The 22,761-nt window shown below is 42.6% G+C and overlaps 1 protein-coding gene across 4 annotated transcripts in view; it reads right to left on the bottom strand.

The window, feature by feature from the left end:
* Nucleotides 1-764: 764 nt before the first annotated feature.
* LONP1 (lon peptidase 1, mitochondrial) overlaps nt 765-22,761 on the bottom strand; it is a 571,467-nt gene continuing 549,470 nt past the window's right edge. For all 4 annotated transcript variants that reach the window (XM_073586323.1, XM_073586320.1, XM_073586322.1 and 1 more), the window contains one exon: nt 765-2,564. In XM_073586323.1, coding sequence (XP_073442424.1) covers nt 2,391-2,564 — 174 coding nt within the window. In that variant the 3' untranslated portion in view covers nt 765-2,390. The remainder of the gene's footprint in view (nt 2,565-22,761) is intronic.

The following is a 22,761-nucleotide window of genomic DNA, read 5'->3' as shown; positions in this document are numbered from 1 at the left end:
CCCTGAGTAACCGACAGCGCTACCTCACAGTAATGACAAAATTGTGTAGGACCACACATGCTTTGACCACCTCATCCACAGTTTCAGTTTTCAAGTTAATTGCGGTCAACAGTACTCTCCATTTTGCGGTCAGAATTCCAAATGTACATTCCACCATCCTCCGCGCTCGTGTCAACCGATAACTGAGCACTCTTTTGATTGGCGTCAAGTCTCTGCTTGCGTATGGCTTGAGCAGGTGTTCCGACAGTTGGAAAGCTTCATCCCCAACGCATACAAATGGCAGTGGTGGCCCAGAAGTTTGAGGTAGCGGTCTTGAAGGTGGAAATTGGAATGTTTCCATAGAAATTATGTCCCATTGCTGACAGTTTAAAAACTGGGGGTCATTGGAGCGGCCATAGGCCCCCAATATCCACCGCAATGAATTTGTACTTGGCATCTGCAATGGCCATCAGGACCATCGAAAAATATTTTTTATAGTTAAAAAATTCGGATCCCGATAAAGTTAGTTTTCTGATCCTGATGTGCTTGCCGTCAACTGCACCCAGGCAATTAGGAAACTGACAGATGTTGTAATATTGGTCAGCTATTTCCAGCCACCTCTCCATTGTGGGCTGTGGGATAAACTCTTCCTGTAGACAGTAAATATATCAATGTTGTCCTTAAATAATTACTAAGCTCTGGCACTTTCAAGATACATATAAGCACAAAAATATTCCGGACTTACATATAACCCTTGCCGAAATGAATTAAAGAGATCCAGAAAAAATTATTAAAATATCATATTTATTAGATACAATTAAAACTACAAATCACTAAAAACTGCCCAAAAGAAGGCACAGTATGCCCAAATAATTACAGGTAGTTTAAATTCAAAACCACAAAAATCACAAAATGACAAATTATATAAAGTCACATATGGCGGTAACATGATCTGCCAATCTAGCTCCCTATATCCATATTATACCAAAAATAGTAGAAAATAGCAGAAACGAAATAGTTACTAGATTTCAAAGCAGGTCATGAATTACATATCATATGCCCATAGAGATGTAGCGGCAACATGACTGGCCAGTCTAAGTCCCCTAAACCCTCCTAATGGGTAAACCGCTCCAATGTGACTAGGAATTATATATAAAAAACAGAGTGACAATACCTGAATGAGGTAGATACAGTGAGCAATGGGCACCGCAGCCTCCTCCACCCCAACGCGCGTTTCGCATTAAGCTTCTTCCGGGGGCGTGTCCCAATGACAGGCTGGCTATGTTTAAATACCGCTGATAGCCAATCATTAAGCGCCATACAAATTTGAAAGTGAAAGGAAGTGCATGATAAGGTGAGGACTCTGCCTGATGACAAGCGGCGCATGCGCTGTTGGACACCGCCGCCAAATGTCACTTCCAGTGACGCGCTCACCGGCATCATGGGCAAAGCCCAGGATACACGGCTGAGAGCACTCATGGAAATGAGCGGCATGACACAACTGCACAAGCGCACCATCAGGAGAGAGATCAATGATCCCGTGACGATGGTGTATAAATATCTTGGAAAAATAGAAAAAATTGAAAAAAGTGCATAATGAATAATTTAATCTAAATACTGGTGTTATACAGTGAACAAGTGACTAATATATCTAAAACAATATATATTAATAATACATAAATATAAATATAGTGAAGAAAAATAATATAAATAGCTCAACACGCTGAGCAAGAGTGCAAAAAATGCAAGTGCCTAATGACACAGGCGCTTATGAAAGAATCCCTTCCATCAATAAAAATATCCAAATTGAAATACAAAAAATCTAAAAAAGAGAAAAAGAAAAGAAGAAACATGTCCAATATTTTCCCAAATATATAAATATCTATACATATCAATCAAAAGATACACTTGTTGAAGATATAGTACAATGCTCAAGGCATGCTCAAATGCAATAGTAAACAATCTCAGGGATAAAATACCTTACATTCATCCAAACCTATTGATATTCCAGACATTCATATGCTGGGTATTACATAATAATATAATATTCATGACACGTACATAGAATCCTCTAATCCCAATTAATCATATCCAACAATATATCTGTTATCTAAGCATGCTCAAATCCTAACTACAATCATAAAGATCTGAATTTATACCATTTACAGTGAAGGTTAACCCAGTTAATCCTATTTAATAATACATCCCTATTATCTAAGCATGCTCAGATCCGAACTGAAATGACAAAAAGCAAGTGTATATCTGCACAATTCCCTCAATATAACAAAATGCAGTATATATCTGCACAAATTTCTCAATATATAACAACAAAAGAGGGGGATAAATATGTATCATTACAAAAGAATCCATCAAAATACATAACAATGGATAAATAACCATTTCATGCGACCTTACAAAAATATAACAGCATATGAAACTGCAAACATAAGAGACGCATTGAAAGGTATCTTGATTGAAGATATATCCATCAGTGTAGAGAAATATCCCAACAACTCTCCAGATGAAAATGAGGAAATATACACGACAGGATTCACAAGGATATGAAATGATGGAAGCGACATGATCTAAATAAAACAAACAAAATAAATGAATATAACATAAAAACACCAACCCACCCATAAAAAATACCACTAGCGGACCTGCATAGAGAAATCATAAAGCAAAAAATATCACAAAAAAGAGGCAAATCCCAGGCTTTCATTAAGGCCTAATGGACTCATAGTACCCAACCGATAGATCCATTGACTTTCTTTTTGGGCCAAAATCCTACTTAGATCCCCACCTCTGATGTCCAACGTGAGTAAATCAATTCCCTTGACTACCAACCCACTAGCATTACATTGATGATAGCATCTAAAATGTCTGGGCAAAGTTTTGAGACTGGAATCATCTTCAACATTAGCTGCCTTTTCAATGTCTCTCACATGTTCTCGTACTCTTTTTTTAAGTTCACGTGTGGTAAGACCAACATGTATCCTACCACATGGACATTGAGCATAATAGATGACACCATGTGATGAACAAGTAATGTGTTTCCTAATCTCAAAAATTCTGGATCCATCCTGAGTAGAAAAGGAGTTACTTCTAGTCATATTTAAACATCCCTTACATACACCACATGGAAAGAAACCTGGTTTACCTGAATTTTTAATCATTTTCTTCTTATAGTCACTAGATATATAGTGACTATGCACCAAAATATCTTTCAAGTTTCTAGATCTTTTAGCTACAAAAGCGGGAGCCGAAGGGAGTAAGTTCTTCAAGATAGGATCAACGAGAAGTGTATGCCAATGTTTCCGTACAATATCTGTCAAATTTTTCCATTGATTATTAAACGTTGATATAAAACGCACAGTATTTGTATTGACAGATTCTTCTTGTTGGTTATAGCAATAAATCGATCAAACGGGGATATCTAAGAGCTTCTAAGGCTAATAGAGACCAATTGCTTTATGGGCCATCTAAAGAACAAGAAGAATCTGTCAATACACTTCTCGTTGATCCTATCTTGAAGAAATTACTCCCTTCGGCTCCCGCTTTTGTAGCTAAAAGATCTAGAAACTTGAAAGATATTTTGGTGCATAGTCACTATATATCTAGTGACTATAAGAAGAAAATGATTAAAAATTCAGGTAAACCAGGTTTCTTTCCATGTGGTGTGTGTAAGGGATATTTAACCTCTGACCTTTCGCGGCATCTGTGCACTGCAGTACTTTACTCTGCCCTCCCTCAACAAAGTACGCCTGCGCATGAGCCGAGGGAGAAGCAAGGAGGAGGACATCATCATATGCAGATGGGATGCGCAGGACCGTGACACCCACCGCCCCCTTATCTTTCAGATTTCATCGGGGGCTTATCTACAGCATTACAGAATGCTGCAGATAAGCCCGATGGCGGTGGCCGCAGCTTATAGGGCTAAAATGGGGCGACAGATTCCCTTTAAGCACACCAACATTTTGGATTTTAAAATAATTTTTTTCAAGATGGTGTTATAAACTATTCTAATTTACTGAGAATTACTTTTGGGTTTTCATTGGCTGTAAGTCATAATCATCAACATCAACAGAAATAAACACTTGTAATGACTATATATATGATATTCACTTTTTGTATTGAAGAAGTTAAATAAATTAACTGTTTGATGATATTCTAATTTTGTGGGATGCACCTGTATATGTGAGTAGAGTGGCCAATACTGAACAGCTGAGATCATCCAAGCAGGAGGAAAGTTTCAGAGAATCTAAAAAGTACAGTTTAACCCCTGCACTGATAACAGAAATCTGCACCATTGAATATGAAGTGCTTCTAATCAGTGCAGGAATACATGAAATCAGACTCTGCGGACTTCTGGCCCCTTTATGTCGCAGAAAACCAATGACATTCGCTATGTGTGGGTGCAACAGTTCGTAATAGATTGAGAGCCAATGGAGGCCATCAAGGCCAAACAGATTGCTGACAACTATGAGGTCAACCATGCACCCAAGTTGTGGAAGTCTGCAATCACCAGCTGGAAAATAAATAAGCCGACACCCAACACCCCAGCTTCCAGCACCCGGCCTGCTTCGGGCTCCTGCTGGGGCTGTACCTGTTACCAAACTGGCCACATCAGCATCATCTGCTCAGAGACACAGAAGAGGACTAACACATCTGAAGCCTATGGGCCTACTGCAGCAGTTCTGTTTTGTCGTGGGGCAGTTGGGAAGGCCCTAAAAAATTTGAAACCGGTTACTGTGGGTGACACTATTACTCTGGGGCTCAAGGACACCAATGCAGTGATCAAAATGGAGTATATACATACAGTGCCTTGCAAAAGTATTCGGCTCCCTGGAACTTTTCAACCTTTTCCCACATATCATGCTTCAAACAAAGATACTAAATGTAAATTTTTGGTGAAGAATCAACAAGTGGAAAACAATTGTGAAGTTGAACAAAATTTATTGGTTATTTAAAATTTTTATGGAAATTCAAAAACTGAAAAGTGGGGTGTGCAATATTATTCAGCCCCTTTACTTTCAGTGCAGCAAACTCATTCCAGAAGTTCTTTGTGGATCTCTGAATGATCCAATGTTGTCCTAAATGACTAATGATGATAAATATAATCCACCTGTGTGTAATGAAGTCTCCATATAAATGCACCTGCTCTGTGATAGTCTAAGGGTTCTGTTTGAAGCACAGAGAGCATCATGAAGACCAAGGAACACAACAGGCAGGTCTGTGATACTGTTCTGGAGAAGTTTAAAGCCGGATTTGAATACAAAATGATTTCCATAACTTTAAACATCCCAAGGAGCACTGTGCAATCGATTATATTGAAATGGAAGCAGTATCATAATACTGCAAATCTATCAAGACCCGGTCATCCCTCTAAATTTTCATCTCAAACAAGGAGAAGACTGATCATAGATGCAGCCAAGAGGCCCATGGTCACTCTGGATGAACTGCAGAGATCTACAGCTGAGGTGGGACAGTCTGTCCATAGGACAACAATCAGTCATACACTGCACAAATCTGGCCTTTATGGAAGAGTGGCAATAAGAATATAACCATAAAAAGTGTAGTTTAAAGTTTGCAACAAGCCACATGGGAGACACACCAAACATGTGGAAGAAGGTGCTCTGGTCAGATGAAACCAAAATCAAACTTTTTGACAAGAATGCCAAACGATATGTTTGGCATAAAGGAAACACGGCTCATCACCCTGAACACACCATCCCCACTGTCAAACAAGGTGGTGGCAGCATCATGGTTTGGGCCTGCTTTTCTTCAGCAGGGACAGAGAAGACGGTTAAAATTGATGGTTAAAATTTCATTCAACTTCACAGTTGTGTTCCACTTGTTGATTCTTCACCAAAAATGTACATTTGGTATCTTTATGTTTGAAGCATGATATGTGGGAAAAGGTTGAAAAGTTCCAGGGAGTCGAATACTTTCGCAAGGCACTGTATATTGCAATACGTTGGAATGTGATTTCCCTAATAACTGGTTGAGTAGTGGAAGCAGACACAGTTTTGTCCATCACTCTCCAAACAATTGCGCAATTGTCCTGATGATTGGAGGCAGTGGAGTTGCATTCCCTGATGAAAAAGGTAACAGCGGGTCAATCTGCGTGATACCCCTGGCTGTGTATTCTTGATACCCACTAAATACAATGTGAGCCCTCACATAGCACCCTAGATACAGTATGAGCCTCCTCATAGCCCCTCTTTATACAGGATGAGCTCTCACAGCCTCCCTAGATACAGTAGGCACATAGCCTCTTTATATACAGGATGAGCCCTCACAGCCGCCTTAGATACAGTATAGTAACATAGTAACATAGTTATTAAGGTTAAAGGGAGACTTTAAGTCCATCTAGTTCAACCCATATCCTATCCTAACTTGCCCTAACATGTTGATTCAGAGGAAGGCAAAAAAACCCATGTGGCAACAGTAAGCTTCACATTGGGGAAAAAAATTCCTTCCCGACTCCACATACAGCAATCAGACTAGCTCCCTGGATCAACGCAATATTAAGGAAACTAGTGTATATACCCTGTAATATTATACTTTCCAAGAAAGGCATCCAGTCCCTTCTTAAATTTTAGTAGGGAATCACTTCACATAGCTCATATATACTTTATGAGCCCTCACTTAGTTCCTTATATACATAATGAGCCCACACATTACCACCTATATACAATATGAGCCTCCATGTAGCTTCCTGTGTACAGTATGAGCCTTCACATGGCCCCCTATATAAGGCATGAGCCTTCTCGTAGCTCCTCATATACAGTATGAGAGCCACATAGCTCCCTATGCATAGGATGAGCCCTCATATTGTTAGGGTTGGCAGAACGCACCAAATAAAATACATGCAGAGATGGAACCTGCTGCTAAGCATTGGCAGAACAAGATGGCGGTTGAGCACCGAAAACACGCGTGTTAAATGTCACCCGGTGTGAACAGCGGCAGACTCTGTTGCTTCACAGAGCCACAGCAACAACGTAAAGGAACGCTCTTCCTTGTTGAATGTCCCTGGGCTCAGCAGATATGGTGCGAGTGAGGTCTCAAGGCTCAGCTCCTAGAACGCAGGAGCTACAGTCTTAACGGACCCACAATGCGCACGGCATCGCACAAGCGACGCTAGTACTTGGCACTGACACTAGGCACTGACTGCCTCCTACCTGCACTATCAGCCTAAGCACTAGCTGGCGGGACTTAGCAACACATGCATACCAAGGGTAGGGAATCATATTGAGTCAGTCACCAGAGACAAGCGTACATGCATACAACTCACAGCACATGGTCTATACTAGCGCACGGCCGTGCGGCTGTGAGGTCCCTTTATAGATCCCAGTCTGCCAGGACCTTGCTAGTGGACCAATTTGGACTCGCTTGGGGACCTGAGAAGCGGACTGATGACCACCAATGAGAGGTCGTCTCACGGGCACGCTCAGAAGGGCAAATCCAGGACCTTTGTCCCAGGAACGTCTGCTCGCCGCTGTCTAATGCTGGTTGCTATGGTTGCTATAGCTGAACCTGGAGAGGCAGCAGCAACCAAACGCACTGCTAAAGTCTGAGCAAGATGCTGAGACCAACGTCTCTGTTGAGGAGGCTCTACTGCGGTCAAGACTGGATGGGAGAGCGCAGGAGAAGACAGGGCTTGGGATTCCTCCTGTGCAGAGGGAGAATCTTGGTGTCTAACACACATAGCCCCCTATATAAAGCTCACTATATACAGGAGGAGTCACCACATAGCTCTTCATATAGAGGATGAGCCTCCACACAGCCCCTTTAAGCAACATGAGTCCTCACATCGCCCCTGTATACAGTATGAACCTTAAAATATATTTATCTATAAACACTATGAGTATAAGCCCCTACATAGCATCCCTATATACTGTATGAGCCTCACATAGCCTTTTTATATCCAGCATGAGCCCTCATATAGCTCCCTATATACAAAATTAGCTCTCACCTAGCCACCTATATAAAGTATGAGCATCCATATAGCTCTGAATATACACCATGAGCCCTCAAATAGCGTCCTAGATACAGTATGATCCCCCACGTAGCCTCTCCATATACAGTATGAGCCCTATCTTAGCTCCCTAGATACAGGGTAACTCAAATGCGTCCCCACAGCCGCCATCCTCACTGTGGTCACTGCATGGCTTCTTCTTGTGTCGGGCCCTCTCACTGAGTTTGGTCTCACCTTGTGGGGTAAAGATGATTCTAAGAAAGGTCAGGAATTAGCCCAGAACTACATGGGAGGACCTGGTCAATGACCTGAAGAGAGCTGGGACCACAGTCTTAAACATTACCATTAGTAACACACTATACCGTCATGGATTAAAATTCTGCAGGGCATGGAAGGTCTCCCTGTCATGCAAGCACATGTCCAGGCCCATTTCATGTTTGCCAATGACCATCTGGATGATCTAGAGGAGGCATAGGAGAAGGTAACATGGTCAGAATAGACCAAAATAGAACTTTTTTGTATCAGCTCCACTCGTCATGTTTGGTGGAGGAAGAAGGATGTGTCACTACTTGCCTTAACTCCTGAATCTGCCCTCAGTCTGTACAAACTGCATCAACCCCGCTGCTCTACAACTGCTAAAAGAAACCTGCACCATTTAATATGTAGGTGAAGTGATTCTAATCAGTGCAGGAGTAGGAGAAATCAGACACTGCATTCTTTTGGCCCCTCTCTGTTGCAGTAAACCCATGACAGGATGAGTAAAACTCCAAGCACACTGTCCCAACCGTGAAGCATGGTGGGGAAAACATCTTACTTTGGCGGTGCATTTCTACAAAGTGGACAGGATGACTGCAACGTATTTGGATGGGGTCCTATATCACGAGATTTTGGCCAACCTCCTTCCCTCAGTAAGAACATTGAAGTTAGGTCATGGCTAGGTCTTCCAGCTTGACAATGACCTGAAACACATAGCCAGGGCAACTAAGATGTGGCTCCGTAAGGAGCATCTCAAGGTCCTGGAGTGGTTTAATCAGACTCCAGAACTGAAGGTAATAGAAAATCATTGTAGGGAGCTAAAACTCAATGCTACCCAGCAACAGCCCTGAAACCTGAAAGATCTGGAGAAGATCTGTATGAAGGAGAGGGTCAAAATCCCTGATGCAGTGTGTGCAAACTCGGACAAGAACTTAAGGAAATGTCTGACCTCTGTAATTGCAAACAAGGTTTCTGTACCAAAAATTAAGTTCTGTTTTTCTATTATATAAAATACTTATTGGATCATGTAAAAATCATACGTGATTTTCTGTTTTTTTCCTTTTTAAGGTTGTAGTGTACCTACCATAAAAATTACAGACCTCTCTCTTTTTTGTAGATGGGAAAACTTGCAAAATAGGCAGTGTATGAAATACTTATTTTCTCCACTTTATATACAAGTGCCCAGACTCAGGGCGCCTTCATCCCACCAGATGGGACTCCTCCCTCTGGTCCAATTGTGAATACAAGTGGGTTCCTTTCAATCACTAACAGCTAAGCAGCTGCTGCACCACCTTCCTGTGCACGGGCTACAATATCAATTATGTGTTCCAGCATGGAACACAACTGGAAGTGACGCTGCCTGGCCAAGCCTGGGACCATCCAACTTTACCCGGAGGCGCAGAAAGGACAGAACAGTCCTGTGTCCGGAAAACAGAAGCAGCATGGAGAGGAAAAGCATTGTAATCGTTTTCCGCTGCCTGACTAATACAGGTCTCTGTCAGCAGCCAAAAAATTAGACAAGAGGACATAATACCATCATTTATAATATTAAAATTATAATATATAGCACATTTGGTTTGTGCATTGTAAGAACACTGAGCTTCACGTGCAGGCACACTGCTGTGACACCCCCCTTTCCTTTCTCTCTGTGAGCTCCTGCTCCCTGTCCCTGATGTGGAATGTCCACTCGCCCCCTCTCTTCAGGTAAACAATCTCTGTGTAATGTGAGATCATGGTCTGCCAGCTCTAGTAAGGAATGTAGTTTCCCACTAAGATTTCCTTTGTCCATTCCAGGTCGAATTTGTTGGCAAACGGTGATCATAGAGACGAGGGAAATGTATGTTCAGAATCAGTAGGATTGGGTCTACGCACAGCAGCGTTTTGCAGCCGGTACGCCCATCAGAAACCGAGGAAGCAGTTTCTGACACCCCCCAAAACACTCAGACATGTCATATTTTCCTGGAATTACCCCGCTACCTCCTCACCACTACCGCAGATATCACCTCAACCAACACCGGAACTGCTGCAGCCCCCCAACCTACTGTCTCCTTCCCCACCATCCTGTAGAGTGTAGGCCCAGAGGGGCATGGTCCTCCCCCCTCTGTATCAGTCTGTCATTGTTAGTTTGTTTACTGTGTTATCTGTAATTTGTATATAATCCATTCTCATGTACAGCACCATGGAATCAATGGTGCTGTGTAAATAAATATATATAAATGTGCCATAAACTATTATACCCCCTCTTAAAAATTAGATGGCATATCATCCAGATAATAATCAAAACAAAAAACCACTGAGGATGGCGGAGATGGAAACGAGCAGGAGTCAGTGGGAAAAAATGTATAATTAATAAGAAAAATAAAATGATACTATAAAAACAATGACTTTCAAATAATCTTTATTAGATAATGGCACAAAAAACACAAAATGAGCATAATATGATAAAAAGGCACATAACCTTAAATAATTACACATATGATACCATGAGTATAAAAATCAGCTCAATGTTGAGATATTAAAATCATGGAAACCCATAATAAAAAGATAGGCTTAATTAGTAAAAACAGGTAGATTGCCTATAACACTAAAAAATGAAAAAATACACACAAAGCGCTAATGAGGTGCAATAGTATAGCGACAGTAAACACACAACACTGTGTACAAGGAATTGTTCAATAATAAGGGCAAATATATGGCAAAAGTGAATGCCTCACACTGAAATCAAAAAAGGTGCAATAATGAAGGCAAATGTACCTGTAAGACGAATATATATGAAACGTGGTGTGCCACAAGAACACACCCCTCTGCCAGCAGCCACAGAGCACAGCAAGTATAACCACTTCATTCCAATAGGGACAGGAAAAACACTGGAGAGATGGTGTGGGAGGCACTATTTTACCTCTCTGTGTTTCCTGTCTCTATTAGGGTGGGGTGACATCCTCCTCTTGTGATGCAGTCACGGAGGGTTTTTAGAGAAAATCCTAATTTTACCATAAGTGCCATTATACACAGGAGCTCTATATGTAGAGTATACCGTATATACTGTCAGTGTACAGGTAATACATGGACTCACCAGTGATTTTATACACTGTATACATTGTCAGTATACAGGGAATACAGTGATCACCAGTGACATTATACACAGGAGCTTGGTATACAGTGCCAGTGTACAGGGAAACAGTGACCATGTAGCATCGGCGTCCCTGCATGCTCCCCTCCTCCATCGGCTGGGATGGCGACCTAATCACTGGTGTGACTCCCCTCCCGCGTATCCTTCTCCTCCTTCAGCTGTTCTTACGGCTATTGTCCTACACTCTCATTTAATCATTTGCTCCTCCACATATTTAAAAAAAAAGAAAAAAAAAGTTTCTCATATGACCCCTGTAGTATCACATCTAGCATCCTGGTGTGTATACATGCCGGCGCCTGCTCAATTCCGACATCGCGTAGGCGCCATTGTAAGGAAGTGAAATGTGATGTTTTCTTGTTTCCATCTTCAGATTTGTTTCTCCCACGTTACTATGTATATATATTTCTGTATTATAATGTTTCTGATTAAAGTTTGCGGTACTGCTACATAGAAATATGAATTAACACCAGTCTTTAACCCCTTCACCCCCAAGGGTGGTTTGCACGTTCATGACCGGGCCAATTTTTACAATTCTGACCACTGTCCCTTTATGAGGTAATAACTCTGAAACGCTTCCATGGATCCCGGTAATTCTGAAAATGATTTCTCGTGACATATTGTACTTCATGTTAGTGGTAAAATTTCATTCAAATAACTTGCGTTTATTTGTGAAAAAAAACGGAAATTTGGCGAAAATTTTGAAAATTTTGCAATTTTCCAACTTTGAATTTTTATGCCCTTAAATCACAGAGATACAGCACACAAAAAACTTGATAATTAACATTTCCCACATGTTTACTTTACATCAGCACAATTTTGGAACCAAAATTCTTTTTGTTAGGAAGCCATAAGGGTTAAAAATTGACCAGCGATTTCTCATTTTTGCAACACCATTTTATTTTTACGGACCACATCACATTTGAAGCCACTTTGAGGGGTCTATATGATAGAAAGTCCCCAAAAGTGACACCATTCTAAAAACTACACCCCTTAAGGTGCTGAAAACCACATTCAAGAAGTTTATTAACCCTTTAGGTGCATCACAGGAATTTATTGAATATTTAAAAAAAATGAACATCTAACTTTTTTTTACAAAAAAAATACTTCAGGTTCAATTTTTTTTTATTTTACCAAGGGTAACAGGAGAAATTGGACTGCAAAAGTTATTGTGCAATTTGTCCTGAGTACGCTGATACCTGATATGTGGGGGAACCACTATTTCGGCGCATGGCAGAGCTCAGAAGGGAAGGAGCGCCGTTTGACTTTTTCAATGCAAAATTGCCTGGAATTCAGATCGGACACCATGTCACGTTTGGAGAGCCCCTGATGTACCTAAACAGTGGAAACCCCCCACAAGTGACCCCGTTTTGGAAACTAGACCCCCCCAAGGAACTTATCTAGATATGTGGTGAGAACTTTGAACCCACAAGGGCTTCACAGAAGTTTATAACGTACAGCGGTACAATTAAAAAATCATTTTTTCCACAAAAATGATCTTTTCACCCCCAATTTTTATTTTCCCAAGGGTAACAGGACCCTAAAAGTTATTGTGCAATTTGTCCTGAATACGCTGATAACCCACATGTGGGGGTAAACCACTATTTGGGCACATGGCAGAGCTCGGAAGGGAAGCAGCGCCATTTGACGTTTTTGGCTGGAATTGAGATCGGACACCATGTCGCGATTGGAAAACCCCTGATGTACCAAAACAGTGGAAACCCCCCCACAAATGACACCATTTTGGAAACTAGACCCCCCAAGGAACTTATCTAGATGTGTGGTGAGCACTTTGACCCCTCCAGTGCTTCACAGAAGTTTATAACGCCCGGGCGTGAAAATAAAAAAATTCATATTTTTTCCACAAACATGATCTTTTAGTCCCCAATTTTTTTATTTTCCCAAGGGTAACAGGAGAAATTGAACCCCAAAAGTTGTTGTCCATTTTGTCCTGAGTACGCTGACACCCCATATGTGGGAGAAAACTACTGTATGGGCACACGTCGGGGCTCGGAAGGGAAGTAGTGATGTTTTGGAATGCAGACTTTGATGGAATGGTCTGGGGGTGTCATGTTGCCTTTGGAGAGCCCCTAATGTACCTAAACAGAGGAACCCCCCCCCACAAATGACCCCATTTTGGAAACTAGACCCCCTAAGGAACTTATCTAGATGTATGGTTAGCATTTTGAATCCCCAAGGGCTTCACAGAAGTTTATAATGCCCGGGCATGAAAATAAAAAAATCGTATTTTTTTCCACAAACATGATCAATTAGTCCCCAATTTTTTAATTTTCCCAAGGGTAACAGGAGAAATTGGACCCCAAAAGTTGTTGTCCAATTTGTCCTGAGTACACTGATACCCTAGCACTTTGAACCCCCAAGTGCTTCACAGAAGTTTATAACGCCCGGGCGTGAAAATAAAAAAAATTCTTTTTTTCCACAAAAATTATATTTTTGCCCCCAATTTTTTCTTTTCCTAACGGTAACAGAAGAAATTGGACCCCAAAAGTTGTTTTGCAATTTGTCCTGAGTAGGCTGATACCCTACATGTGAGGGTAAAACACTGTTTGGGCGCATGGCAGAGCTTGGAAGGGAAGGAGCACCATTTGACTATTTCAACTCAGAATTGGCTGGAATTGAGATCAGACGCCATGTTGCATTTGGAGAGCACCTGATGTGCCCAAACAGTGGAAACCCTCAATTCTAACTCCAACCCTAATGCCAACACACCCCTAACCCTAATCTCAGCCATAACCATAACCCTAGCCCTAACCCTGGCCCTAACCCTAATGGGAAAATGGAAATAAATACATTTTCTTTTAATTTTATTATTTTTCCCTAACTAAGGGGGTGATAATGGGGGGTTTGATTTACTATTTATGGCGGTTTTTATGTTTGGCAGCTGTCATACGCTAAAAGACGCTTTTTATTGTAAAAATAGTTTTTGCACCACCACATATTGAGAGCTATAATTTTTCTGTATTTTGACCCACCGAGTCATGTGAGGTCTTATTTTTTGCGGGACGAGTTTATGTTTTTATTGGTACCATTTTCGGGCATGTGACATTTTTTGATCGCTTTTTATTCCAATTTTTGGGACGCAGAATGAACAAAAACCAGGGTTTCATGAATTTCTTTTGGGGGGGTGCGTTTACACCATTCCGCGTGCGGTAAAATTGATAAATCGGTTTTATTCTTTGGGTCAGTACGGATACAGCGATACCTCATTTGGGTCTTTTTTATGTTTTGTCGGTTTTATGCAATGAAAACTATTATATAAAAAATAATTATTTTTGCATCGCTTTATTCTGCGAGCTATAACTATTTTTTCGCTGATGATGCTGTATGGCGGCTTGTTTTTTTGCGGGATAAGATGACGTTTTCAGCGGTACCATGGATATAAATGCGTCTTTTTGATCGCGCGTTATTGCACTTTTTGTTTGGCGGTATGATAACAAATCATTATTTTTTGCTTCGTTTTTTATTTTTTAAGAGGTTCGCTAAAGGGGTTAACTAATGGGACCGTTTTATAGGGCAGGTCGTTACGGATGCGGCGATACTTAATATGTGTACTTTTGGGTTTTTTTATTTCCAAAAAATGGATTTATTGAGGGAATTTTTTTTTTTCCTAATTTATTTGGCGATTTTTTTGAAAATTATTTTTACACTTTATTACATAGTCCCAGGTGGGTCATCACTGTCCTGTGACAGATGGCTGATCTGTCACATCACAGATCACTGTGACAGATCAGCACTGTGTCACAGGCAGTGTGCAGACTTCCTCATGCCTGCGCTTTGCAGGCACTGAGGAAGCCGGCTCCCTGCAGGCCCCCGTTGCCATCTTGGATTCGGGGGCCTGCAGGGAAGGAGCCCCCAGCAGCAGCGCTGCACATTGCACTGCCTTGGGGGGCTCAGGGAAGCACGGAGGGAGCTCCCTCCCTGCCGATGCTTCCCTTTAACCCCCGGTACACCGCGATCATGTTTGATCGTGGTGTGCAAGGGGTTAACATGTCGGGGGCGGTCTGTGACCGCCCCTGACACATTGTGCCGGGTGTCAGCTGTGATAATCAGCTGACACCCAGCCGCGATAAGCGGCGCTCACCACGTGAGCGCCGCTGATCGTGCTAGATGTACTATACGTCCATGGGCATAGGGGCCCGGGTCCCATCGACAGGATAGTACATCTGATGTCAGGAAGGGGTTAATAGTGTTGCCACATGTACGTGTTACCATTGTGTATTGTATGATATTATTGTCTCTTGTCTATGTATAGTTAGGGTAAGCTAGTGCATCCTTCTTAGGACATTAGAGGAAGGCACTCTTAGTACATAGTTCCCCATAGACTGGGTAGATGTAACTATGTTGCGGGCCACTAGGTGGGCGCACACAAGTGGGGCCTTGTAGGATGTTCATAGAGGGTTAATTGTAGGAGGGGCTGCTGGGAGTTAAGGTTAGTGCTGAAGAGTAGTTTAGTCAAACGGGGCCAGGGCGCCCAAGTGTCCACAAGGGCTATAGGCCCGGATAGCTTGGCAGCCACGTAGCGTTAAGTCGTTATAGCCCACGTTACCCATGGCCACTGCGTGTCTTAGCAGTGGACCAGAATAGGAAAGGAAAGATGTGGTGTCTTATCACCTGGACCAATGCTTTTAGGGCAGAAGTTGGCTGGAATGAGATGAAGGGAGTTGGAACTTCGACGAAATCAGTACAGACGGGCTGGATGCTTCACCAGGGGCCACCAAACATAGTGACTGATGAATTTGTGTCTAAGGTGAAACAGGCTGAAGGAAATGACATTATAGCGAGATCAGGCCAGGAAGGAACCGGGAAGCAGTCTAAGATGGTCCGGGCGTGTACTGCATAGAAGTGACAGCAAGCAAGGGAATGATGAGGAAGCAAACAAATGTTATGATGTACCAACTGTGGATGTAATGTGCTAAATCCTAAGTAAAGAAAGTGCTAAAGCTGTCTCGGACTATGTCTCCATTGATGGTGGTCAACCAGAAGAGGGACCGTTATGGCCTGGGAAGTGCCCGGATGAAGCTTTATCTGGAGATGCAGGTATGCCAAGGAGAAGAGTATTGTTTGGTGTAGGGGAAGGGCTGGACACAGTATAGTAATACAGATCACGACTACAGTCCTGTCCCTTCCTTACACTTGGTGTAGTCGGCAGGATGTCAACACCGCGTAGCGAGGGAATGCTGCAATTGATGAACTTGTGAGAGATGAAGTTTGGCAGGATACGGTTGCCTTGCCATGTGGAGAATCCACTGAAAGAAATGATGAAAATCTATGTGTGACTGCTGTGCCACTGGAAGATGACCAGGAGAGGGAGCCAGAAGTTGCTGTTGACGAAGAAACACTGAATTTGCCTACTAATTTTTTTTACATCGGACTTGACTACCGCATTGAATTTGACTGATTGGAGAGGAAAAAACTAACACCTTCACTGTGACCAAGATGGCGGCAGTGAGAATGGCAGGAAATGATGAAGTAAACAATTAAAACCGCGTCCTTCTTGGGCATTGCCATCACTCTTTGGCACCAAAACTTGCCTGTCAGTATGCCCGGGTCTGCCCCTGGTGGGAGCGGATAAAGAGGAGACCTTGCCCCTTGCAACTGATCAGCAATGGAGGGGAGAGGCGGCTGGAGGCGGACCCCCGAGAGCAGGTGGGCACGGAAGAAACATGCCGTGTATGACTGCGTCTATCAGTATTGGCTGCAGAGGGCTGATGAGATGGAGAAGCGGAAACCTGTCAGCCTGAACTGATAGGGGACGACCAGCTGTCTTTCCCTCAACCACTCCTTTTGGGATTCTCTGGGTACTGTCTCCCGGTACAACCTTCCTCGTTCCCAGAGCACCCTCTCCTTATCAGTCACGGAGGTGGGCGTCTCGGCGAGGTGTCTCAATTTCTCAAGGTTCGCATCTGAGTGCAGAGCAGCCTGGAACTCCTGGCTGGAGACAGCCAGAAGTGACATCAGGGTCCCTTCCTCACTGGAACCCTCTGGAACCTGCTCTGGGTTCACCTCTGGATCAGTCTCTCCTGTAGCGGAAGAGGGTCCAGAAGGCAGGGCGCTACCTGCGATCCGGGCACTCAGACTGCGTGTGACAGCGGCTATGTATGCTGTCTCCCCGGGGATTTCTACAGACCCACTAGCCAGCGCTGCTATGGGCTCTACCTCCCCATCCACCCCAACACTTCAGGAGCAGTGCTACTTATGGGCCAGTTACCTTCCTCGGTGGCACTTGTCAGTTGCATGGCATCAACTTCCTCACGGTTCCCATGCACCTCCCCATTTCCTTGAGCACCGTCACTTGCTCCTGCTAGGGGTTTCTCAGCCGTCTCACTTCACAGAGCGACGTGGCTGAGCTCACTTGTACCTGTGGACACATCTACCGTCTCAGAAAAATGGTTATCAGGTTCAGTTGGCACAGATACATCATCAGCATCATTCCTAGGGAATGAATGGTTATCAGAGCTCCACCACCAGGGAGGCATATACAGTCATGGCCAAAAGTTTTGAGAATGACACAAATATTATATTTTCACATGATCTGCTGGCCTCTGGTTTTTATGTGTGTTTGTCAGATGTTTTTATCACATACAGAAATATAATTGCAGCCATATTATGAGTACCAAAAGGTTATATTGACAGTTAGAATGAGTTAATGCAGCAAGTCAATATTTGCAGTGTTGACCCTTCTTCAGGACCTCAGCAATTCTGCCTGGCATGCTCTCAATCAACTTCTGCATCAAATCCTGACTGATAGCAGTCCATTCTTGCAAAATCAATGCTTTTATTTTGTCTGAATTTGAAGGTTTTTGTTTGTCCACCTATCTCTTGATGATTGACCACAAGTTCTCAATGGGATTAAGATCTGGGGAGTTTCCAGGCCATGGTCCCAAAATCTCTGTTTTGTTCCCTGAGCCATTTAGTTATCACCTTTGCTTTATGGCAAGGTGCTCCATCATGTTGAAAAAGGCATTGTTGATCGCCAAACTGCTCTTGGACGGTTGGGAGAAGTTGCTCTCGGAGGACATTCTGGTACCATTCTTTTTTCATGGCTGTGTTTTTAGGCAAGACTGAGAGAGCCCATTCCCTTGGCTGAGAAGCAACCCCACACATGAATGGTTTCAGGATGCTTGACAGTTGGCATGAGACAAGACTGGTGGTAGCGCTCACCTCGTCTTCTCCGAATAAGCCGTTTTTCAGATGTCCGAAACAATCGAAAAGGGGATTCATCAGAGAAAATGACTTTACCCCAGTCCTCAGCAGTCCACTCCCTGTACCTCTTGCAGAATATCAGTCTGTCCAAGAGTCTCCGCCTCACAGTGCATGCAGATGCACTCACACCTGCCTGCTGCCATTCCTGAGCAAGCTCTGCACTGCTGGTAGCCCGATCCCACAGCTGAAACATTTTTAAGAGACGGTCCTGGTGCTTGCTGGTCTTTCTTGGGCGCCCTGGAGCCTTTTTGGCAACAAGGGAACCTCTCTCCTTGAAGTTCTTGATGATGCGATAGATTGTTGACTGAGGTGCAATCTTTCTAGCTGCGATACTCTTCCCTGTTAGGCCATTTTTGTGCAGTGCAATGATGACTACATGTGTTTCTTTAAAGATAACCATGGTTAACAGAAGAGAAACAATGATGCCAAGCACCAGCCTCCTTTTAAAGTGTCCAGTGGTGTCATTCCTACTTAATAATGACAGATTGATCTCCAGCCCTGTCCTCATCAACACCCACACCTGTGTTAATGGAGCAATCACTGAAACGATGTTAGCTGGTCCTTTTAAGGCAGGGCTGCAATGATGTTGAAATGTGTTTTGGGGGATAAAGTTCATTTTCTAGGCAAATATTGACTTTGCAAGTAATTGCTGTTAAGCTGATCACTCTTTATAACATTCTGGAGTATATGCAAATTGCCATTAGAAAAAATGAAGCAGTAGACTTTGTAAAAATTAATATTTGTGTCATTCTCAAAACTTTTGGCCATGACTGTAGACAAACCCAGTAGACCATAGGTGAGGCATACATAGAACGTTTCAGATGCTACCATGTCCAACCCCACCAGCTCAACCTTGGGCGGAGGACTAAAGGGGATATAGAGCCACAACAAGAAATGGTGACTCCAGGAGTTGTGCCAGCTTCGACAGCTTGAATACAGGGTCATTGACACTCTGTAACACTCTTAAACAGTCTATATAGACATATAGGTCATAGAAAGCTAAATAAAGGGATACCTTGACATTTAATCCGATGTCTTATTCCAGAGAAATCCACATTTTTCTGACACGTAAATAAGATGTTTAAGACTATGGGCTGTATACTGATGTGCATGAGAATCTGCCTACAGAGATCATTTAAAACAAAAAGTGAATTACCATTCTGAGACAAGTCGCCAATACAGGAGAACTGAACTTTGTCACAAACAGTTAGCAGCTCTCACAGCTCTGCTGTATTATAACACTGGCTGCCTGTGAGATGGAAGCTGAAGCACTGAGAGGAACCTGCAGATGTGACAGTTATGATCACACACAGCTCTGCAGTGAGAGCAGCCATTACATGTCACACTAGTAACTCCCCTTTTATTTATAACCTCTGGAGGCAGATTCTCATGCAAATAAGTGTCCAGCTCATAGTTTTCAACTGATCATTTACATATTGCAGAAAAATACCCATTTTTCTTATAAAACATTGGTTTACTGATGTCAATGTATCATTTTTTTCCGATTGCTATAATTTACATGCCCATAGAGACAGCTTATGAGTGTTGATCCTACTGCCAGATGCCTTTTAAACAACATTTTTGTATGTTTGGTTGGGAAGTGGGATTACCTTTAGAAAGGAAAAAAATTATGAGTCAGAAAGAATTTAATCCAAGAGAAAATAGATGGCACTTACTGGTAAAATCCAATACTTTATTTCATCAATAAAACATGACTGTCGGGAGAACAGGAGTGCTGGAGTTGATGGCCGTTTCACGCTGGGGTTGCGCTTCTACGGTGTGACCCATTGAAGAGCAACCCCAGCGCGAAATGGCCGTTGTCTCCAACACTCCTGCTCCCGTTAGTCATGTTTTATTGATGAAATAAAGTATTGGGTTTTACCGTTAAGTGCCATCTGTTTTCTCTTGGACTGGACTGGCTTTATCTGCATTTTTTAGATAGGCATCCGGTTGTCTTTTTCTGGTTAGCAGCATTTAAGGTGTGAGCGATTGTCACACTGCTAGCACTAGCATAGAGGGTCAGGTGTTGTGCGGTGCGGCTTGCATTTTCTCTGAAGTAGAAAATCAATTTTACCTAGGAAGCATTTGGGAGCTTGGCATATATATGTCCCAATCAGTCATCTCTTTAACACCCTTCCGATATCCACCGTACATGTACGACGCAGCAGCGTGTTCCCGCAAATTGCCATACATTTGCAGTGCTGCAATAGCACAGTGACCGAGTAAATATAGCTGCCATTTCTGACAGCAGACCATCGTCAAAAGGGAGCTTGGCCACCCCCACATTGACCATCGCTCCGATTCGCTGGTCAATTCTGACCAGTCAGTGCTTTAGTAATAAAGTTGAAAAAAAATTGGTGACGGCAAATGGCGATAAACATAAGAAGCAAAAAGAATGTGGTGATTAGGCAATCACCTGTTTCTTAAACCTTTTGGCTCAAATTAGTCAGTCAGTAGTTACTAACCAATCTAAGCAAAAAAGTTTAATGTAAAATAACGATCATCACTCTGCACGCCATATTTCCCTCAGCATTGGTGTGCAATGGGGTTCTATATCTCCTGTGTGTATCTGAAACAAATAATTGGAGGACAGTGGCTCCTCACTACTCTTGTGAAAATTTAAAAGAAAACCTCTCAATTTTTCATTTTCACATCCCAATGTTAAAAATTTTTGAGAAACATCTGGGTTCAATATGTTCACCCATCCTAGATGAAATCCTTGAGGGATGTAGTTTCTAAAACGTGGTCATTTGAGGGGGTTACTGCTGTCATGGCAACCCAAGGGCTCTACAAATGTGGCACAGTATCCGCAAAACATATTGGCAAAGTCTGCTTCCCAAAACAGCACGCCTTTCTTTTGGGGCTATACTGGGTGCCTGAACAGTAGTTTTCCCTCCTAAATATAGGGCATTGGTATACTACCTAGAAATTGTACAACAAACTGAGTAGTCCAATTTCTCCTGTCACACTTGTGAAAATGAAAAATTTGGGGCTAAAGCAACATTTTGTGTGACTTTTTTTTTATTTTGACAGTCCAGTGTTTTCATATCCCGTGATGCACCTGTTGAGTTCAAGATGCTCACCACTGTTAAGGGGAGAATATATGGCATATGAATATATACAAGAATCAAAAGTTATACCACTATATGGACACTGCTCAAATATTAGAATCATATAGCTTTAAGAATCATGTAGCTTTAAGATATTTTTGATTTTCTAAGACTTATTTCTGTATTTCAGTATCCACCTAGTCTCCTCGATACTGGGTTAGGCTAGGCTAGAAAACAATAATTATGTGCATAATGATTATGTAGCGGATATAGGACATATGAGATCAATACTAATTTGCTATTTGGGGTAAACAGTAATTTGGAAAAGAACCCATGATGTGAGGCTAGTTTCACACTAGCGCATATTCCCCGCAGCGCACGGCGCCGCTAAGCTCCGCCCCCGCCGGCTCCCTGCCCGCCCCTTCCTGTCATCGCCGCCTTCTATTGCACATGCACTTGTGCAATCTGCGCACCCTATCTTTAGCATAGGGTGCGCAGACCGTGCGTTGGCCATGCGCTAGTAGCATTTTTGCGTGCGCTGTGCACTTTTGAAGGTGCGCCGAAATGCAACATGCTGCGTTCGGCGCACACCGGCGCACCTTCAAAAGTGCGCAGCGCACGCTAAAATGCTACTACTCTGCTTTGCTGTTTTGGTTGTTTGCATACAGTGGGGCAAAAAAGTATTTAGTCAGTCAGCAATAGTGCAAGTTCCACCACTTAAAAAGATGAGAGGCGTCTGTAATTTACATCATAGGTAGACCTCAACTATGGGAGACAAACTGAGAAAAAAAAAATCCAGAAAATCACATTGTCTGTTTTTTTTTTCATTTTCTTTGCATATTATGGTGGAAAATAAGAATTTGGTCAGAAACAAAATTTCATCTCAATACTTTGTGATATATCCTTTGTTGGCAATGACAGAGGTCAAATGTTTTCTGTAAGTCTTCACAAGGTTGCCACACACTGTTGTTGGTATGTTGGCCCATTCCTCCATGCAGATCTCCTCTAGAGCAGTGATGTTTTTGGCTTTTCGCTTGGCAACACGGACTTTCAACTCCCTCCAAAGGTTTTCTATAGGGTTGAGATCTGGAGACTGGCTAGGCCACTCCAGGACCTTGAAATGCTTCTTACGAAGCCACTCCTTC

The sequence above is a fragment of the Dendrobates tinctorius genome, unplaced genomic scaffold (genome assembly GCF_039654945.1).
Source record: "Dendrobates tinctorius isolate UK_male_01 unplaced genomic scaffold, ASM3965494v1 ptg000092l, whole genome shotgun sequence".
NCBI classification, from domain to species: Eukaryota; Metazoa; Chordata; class Amphibia; order Anura; family Dendrobatidae; genus Dendrobates; species Dendrobates tinctorius.
Note: the sequence above shows the minus strand (reverse complement) of the source record. Positions and strands in the feature narration are given on the sequence as shown.